At 37.4% G+C, this 5,598-nt stretch overlaps 1 protein-coding gene across 1 annotated transcript; it reads left to right on the top strand.

Annotated features, from left to right (window-relative positions):
• The first annotated feature begins 2,049 nt into the window (after positions 1–2,049).
• LOC111151012 (olfactory receptor 5AC1-like) lies at positions 2,050–2,980 on the top strand. Its single transcript, XM_022508712.1, is given in 2 exon segments — positions 2,050–2,127; positions 2,129–2,980. Coding segments are annotated over 2 exon segments (930 nt in total).
• The last annotated feature ends 2,618 nt before the right edge of the window (positions 2,981–5,598 follow it).

Raw genomic sequence — 5,598 nt, 5'->3', positions numbered from 1 at the left:
CAGAATGAGGAAGATTTCTGACTTAAGAATCATAGAGTTATGGGGCTTTTTAAGGGAGTCTATGACTTCCCCTTCAATTTGAATCTTTAAGATGATACTTCGCTGGAAATAGCAAAAAAAGAAAAAGTTCACCACAAGTATTGAGAGGCACCACCCATTGTTATAAAGGATAATCAGGTTCTTGCAGGGACATGACAGCAGTGTGCTTGCTCGATGATTACTGCCACTGTGACCAGCCTCTCTGCTGGTGTTTCTTCATGTTTAGTATAAGTCTCAAACAAATTTTCTCTTTTCCTATTTCTAGTGAAAAAGGAGAAGAACAGTTTTGCTCAAACTAGCTTCTCTTTTACAGGTGGGAAAACCTCCAGGTGCCTTTTTATAGAACATACTCCAATTTTTCCATATATTTTTATTGTTCAAGCATTAGTCTCATTAGAACTGAGTTTTTCACAAACGCTGTCTTCCATCAATTTTTGGTACATTTCCTACCTTTGAATGACCAAGCAGGCATGTTAGAGAAATGTTTCAGGCCAGCAGAGACTTGGAGAATAAAGTCTTCATTTCTGTACAGAATTGGTGACTAAGTATAGAAGTTAACATGTGTTGGAATGACACCAACTTGGGCAGGCTTTTCATAAAAGCCTGGGAGCTGTGAATCCAAGACTGGTAAATAGTCCCTTGAATAATTATATATTAGATCAGCTGTGCGTAAATGAGTAGACCCTGCTTTAAGATGGTAAGAGAGGGCATAAAACATATTTTATGTTCAGACTTGTGCATAATTTGTCTTTGATGAAATGCACTGTGATAATGAGGACTGAGGTTTTTTCCTCTTGGGTGTCCACAGGACCCAGCCTTCTCACTTGCTTCCCAGGCTCATTAACCTCATGGATCCATTTGTAGTTAGGGGCTGTTATCTGCCTTGACTGTCTTTATGTTAGTCTTTGCCTATTACTGTGGTTCATCTTTTCTCATTTGATTTGCCTTTTAAACAGATTTTATGATTTTTAGTATTTAAATTGAATCCACCTTTTCAAAACACTGGTTATTTTTTCAACTGTGGTTCCATTTGTAATGTTTCATTCACCCTGATTTTGATAGTCCCACTTGCAATCTCAAAAAGAGCAGGAAAAGAAAAATTTTTTAAATCATTTAAAAAATTTGTGCCTCTGAAATATTAACACGCTCTCAGTTAACTGGATGGTAAATGTCTTATTTGGCCTGAAAATGACAGCCCTTAGATCCTTCCCACACCTGCAAATAAGACAGTAGTGTCTTTGTTTCTTCACTCCTCTTAAAAGAGGGGTATTTTATCATCCTTGGTTTAATGACAGAGGTTCTATGAGCTCAGAATGACAGTGCTTTAACTTAGGAGGTACTCCATAAATAGTTGGTGACTGAATGAATGATTATGTTCACATATGAGAGTTTGTTGGGGATATTTAAAAAGAATTAATTAAAAATTTGGAGGAGTTTGTAGTATGTGTAATCAAAAGACTTGATTAGGAATTTGGGGGTGATTTTGATGAATATATAATCAAATAACAATGATAATGGATAATAAAACAGTAATGGGATATTGATTTACTATTTTATACCTCAACCTATTAATGTCTTGAAAGGACTGAATAATGTATATTGCTGATATCAAAGATAGAGCCCATTTTTCATTCAATAGAAAAGAGGCAAAAGATTTTCTGAGAAAGGGTGATGACAACTTTTGAAACTGAACCACTGCCACTTCTACAGATTTTCTTTTAAAATGTATTTTTTTATTCTTAATTCTGGAAAACAGTTCACTGTTAATATATTCAATTTTGAATATATATGCTTAAAGCCCTCTTTTAAAAATCTTTTTCAAAATTATTTTTATATACTTCATAGTCTTAAGTGTGTTTTTAAAAGAGAGAAAGCTATACCTCCATATCTGTTGAGAAACTGACAACTGAAATAGGGAGCAGACATTACCATCCCAAGCCAGTTTTCCTGATTCTTGATTAAGTTTTTCCTTTACATATTCTCTTCTGGTAGTGATCAGGCCCTGTGCATATGATGGAGACAAACAAGACATGGGTGACCGGGTTCATTCTCACAGGACTTACAGATCTTCCAGGGCTGCAGCCCCCCCCCCCCCCCGTTCCTGGTGTTCTTGGTCATCTACCTCACCACCATGGTAGGCAACCTCAGACTGATTCTTCTCATCTGGAAGCATCCCCCTGTTCACACCCCCATGTACTTACTCCTTGGCAGTTTGGCCTTTGCAGATGCTTGTTCCTCATCCTCTGTGACTCCCAGGATGCTTGTCGACATCTTAGACAAAAGTCAAATGATATCCCTCTTTGAGTGCATCATCCAATTTTGTATTTTTGCTTCCAGAGCCACCACGGAATGTTTCCTCCTGGTAGTGATTGCCTATGACCACTACGTAGCCATATGCAACCCCTTACTTTATCCAGTGGTGATGTCCAACAGGTTCTGTACTTGGTTGATAAGTTTGTCTTATGTAATTGGTTTTCTGCATCCCACAATTCATGTAGGGTTATTATTTAGATTAACTTTCTGCAGGTCCAATATAATACCTCATTTCTACTGTGAAATTTTGCCGCTATATACAATTTCTTGCACTGACCCATCTATTAATGCACTGGTGGTTTTCATTTTTGCTGCTTTTATACAAGCTTTTACTTTCATGACCATCATAGTGTCTTATACCCGTGTCCTCTTTGCCATCCTGACAAAGAAGTCCGAAAAGGGCAAGAGTAAAGCCTTCTCCATGTGCAGCGCCCACCTGCTCTCTGTTTCCTTGTTCTATGGCACTCTCTTCTTCATGTATGTGCGTCCTGGGTCCGGCCCAGATCAATATCAGGATAAAATGTATTCACTGTTCTACACGATTATCATCCCTCTGCTCAACCCCTTTATTTATAGCCTAAGAAACAAGGAAGTTTTAGGGGCACTGAGAAAAATTATAAAGAAATAAATATTTCTCAGGAAAACTTTCATTATTCCTTAGATTTTATTCTGTTTAAATAAAACATGTGTCCCTGGGTTTTGCACATAGTAGGGTCTTAATATGTACTTGTTAAGTTAATGAATAAAAAATTCAGAGTAGATAGACTTGTTATCATCCTAAGTTCTTGTGATCATCAAAATAATTAATGAGCCTCGTAAGGATGGACTCCACTTACCTCGTGTTGTTTTAAATCCATTCTTAAGGATGAAACTAGAATGAAATCTTCAAATTATATATTTTTGTAACTTTAATGAGCTTTGTTTCCAGATACCCACACTTTTTAGAATAAATATTTTATTTATTTTTATTTGAGAGAGACTGAGAGAGAAAGCACAAGCAGAGGGAGGGGCAGAGGAAGAGGAAGAAGACTCTCCACTGAGCAGGGAACCCAAAGTGGGGCTCAATCCTAGGGCCCTGGGATCATGACCTGCACCGAAGGCAGAAGGTCAACTGACTGAGCCACCCAGTCACCCCTCCAGATAAACACACTTTAAAACCCTTTTGCACTTATGTTTTTTTAAGGGAAGACTCAATCTCTGTAAACCTTCTTTTTAAAAAGTTCTCATGCCTGTTAAATAATTCTTGAGCAAGGAATTTTTTGAAACCTTCTCTTGAGGATTTATAATTATCCAAAAAATATGTACATCGAAGTAATATTGTTAGACTGACTGTGACAGTATATAACCTAATGAGGCATTCTCTTCAAGGTTTAAAAGTAATTTTGAAAATTATATTTGCTTTGCAATCATTGAAAGGTATAAAGAATGAACAATTACATATGTAAGAGAAAGTTAGTTTTCCTGCAATGTAATGAAAAGTTCTGAGTTCTTTAAAAACTTCTACTTTTTAATTCATAACCAATCTTCCTAAACATCTTGTGTCTGACCCACATATACAAATTGAATTTTTTTTTCTCCTGGAATGGACATCTACCTGAAAGAGCAGATGTGCTTGGTAAATTTGTAATTATGCAACTTAAATGATTTTTTCTTTATAGAAACTATATATGTGTTCTGTCTGGCCCTTTTGCATTTTTTGAGCTCCTGACTTTATTATATATGGCTCTGTGAATATTTTAGTCAAAAACAAAGGAAAAATAGGTAGTTGGATCCATAGTATGTTATTGATGGAGCCAATTCTCATAACCCTTAGATGTCTCTTATAGGCCATAGAAGGGAAAAGGAGCATATAAACCATGGGTAGTGACCTTGGTGCACTGTAGGAAAAAAAAAAGAAAAAAAGAAAAAGAAAAGAAAAAAGTATTTCTGTATACATGGCCATTCCTCTAACACCTACCCTATTATTTTGATTTGAGGATAGAAACAATTTGCTGAGTCATGGAATGGCAAAGCCTGAGGTGGGGCCGACTGGCTTCAGCACTGTGTTTGGGGCTGTTTCCTCAGAGCCCTGCTCCTCTCGCTGCATCTGGCTCTGTTTCTGATGTGTGGACTCGTTGGAAGCAGGTTACTCCCTGTGGGTGCAGAATCTCTGTGGAAGTTCTTACCTCCACCTCTCCACAGGCAAGGCCAGTGGCAAAACTCTCTCTCTCTCTTTTTTTTTTTTTTCCTTATGTGCCATGAAGCCTGTTTTGGGTATTGGCTGCATACAATTGCTGTCTGTCAATATATAGATGTTCTCTGTCTTTACACCTTTATTATTTCAGGCGGCATGGTGCCAGAGTCCATGCTTTTTAACCACTACCCTATGGTGCTTCTATTAGATCATAACGTCTTATATGAAACCCAACACTGGCTGAAGAGGCATTTGGAAGGAGATGGTACCGGCCAAATCCAGATGTTCCTTTGCTCCACCAGTGTGCCCTGTGGCTAAGAGAATGGAAGTAAGCCTCTAGATGTGCTTCCTGGCTTCTTCTTTTCCTCTAAAGCTCTGGTCATGGTGCTAGGTTTTTATAGGGTACTGTGAGTTCTTTGCAGAAACTTTTATTTTTCATGGTTTTATATTTTATGCAAAAGATGGTTTGGAATCCAACTACTAGCTGCATAATCCATGAGAATGACAGTGTTTCAGGTGTTTCTTGGGTTTATAACATATTGTAAAACTGAATACATCACGCCCTATTGATAACAAGTAGCAGAATTAGTGACTAAATGCCACCAATCAAGTCTTGCATATCTTCTTCCTCACCCTGGTGGTATGGATCCATGGTTCTCACTTTTGGTTCCCACCTCAAACCAAACAAAGTAGGATCTTTAAGAAGAGGGTAGTTTTCTAAACCACTCTGAGTGATTCTAATATTCAGCAAGTGTTGACAGTCACTAGGGAAAGTCCTCATGTGAAACTTGGCAAGCTTCCAATGAAGATTAGGTGATAATTGAGTATAGAAACTTCCCTGTATGACTATTACAATGACTGTTTTGCCAAATGGCTACTTTATCATAGTTTATTCAATTTTTGATAACGTTTTTATCTTTATTCCCCCCATTTTGATGGAACAAAGGGAATCATTATGCATAAATTATATGTTTATTGCATAGTGTGCTTTTTTTTTTAAGATTTTTATTTATTTATTTGACAGATGGAGATCACAAGTAGGCAGAGAGGCAGGCAGAGAGAGAGGAGGCAGC

The sequence above is a fragment of the Enhydra lutris genome, unplaced genomic scaffold (assembly GCF_002288905.1).
Source record: "Enhydra lutris kenyoni isolate GAN:26980312 unplaced genomic scaffold, ASM228890v2 scaffoldscaffold2, whole genome shotgun sequence".
In the NCBI taxonomy this organism is placed as follows: domain Eukaryota; kingdom Metazoa; phylum Chordata; class Mammalia; order Carnivora; family Mustelidae; genus Enhydra; species Enhydra lutris.
This window is presented reverse-complemented; position numbering and strand designations above follow the sequence as displayed.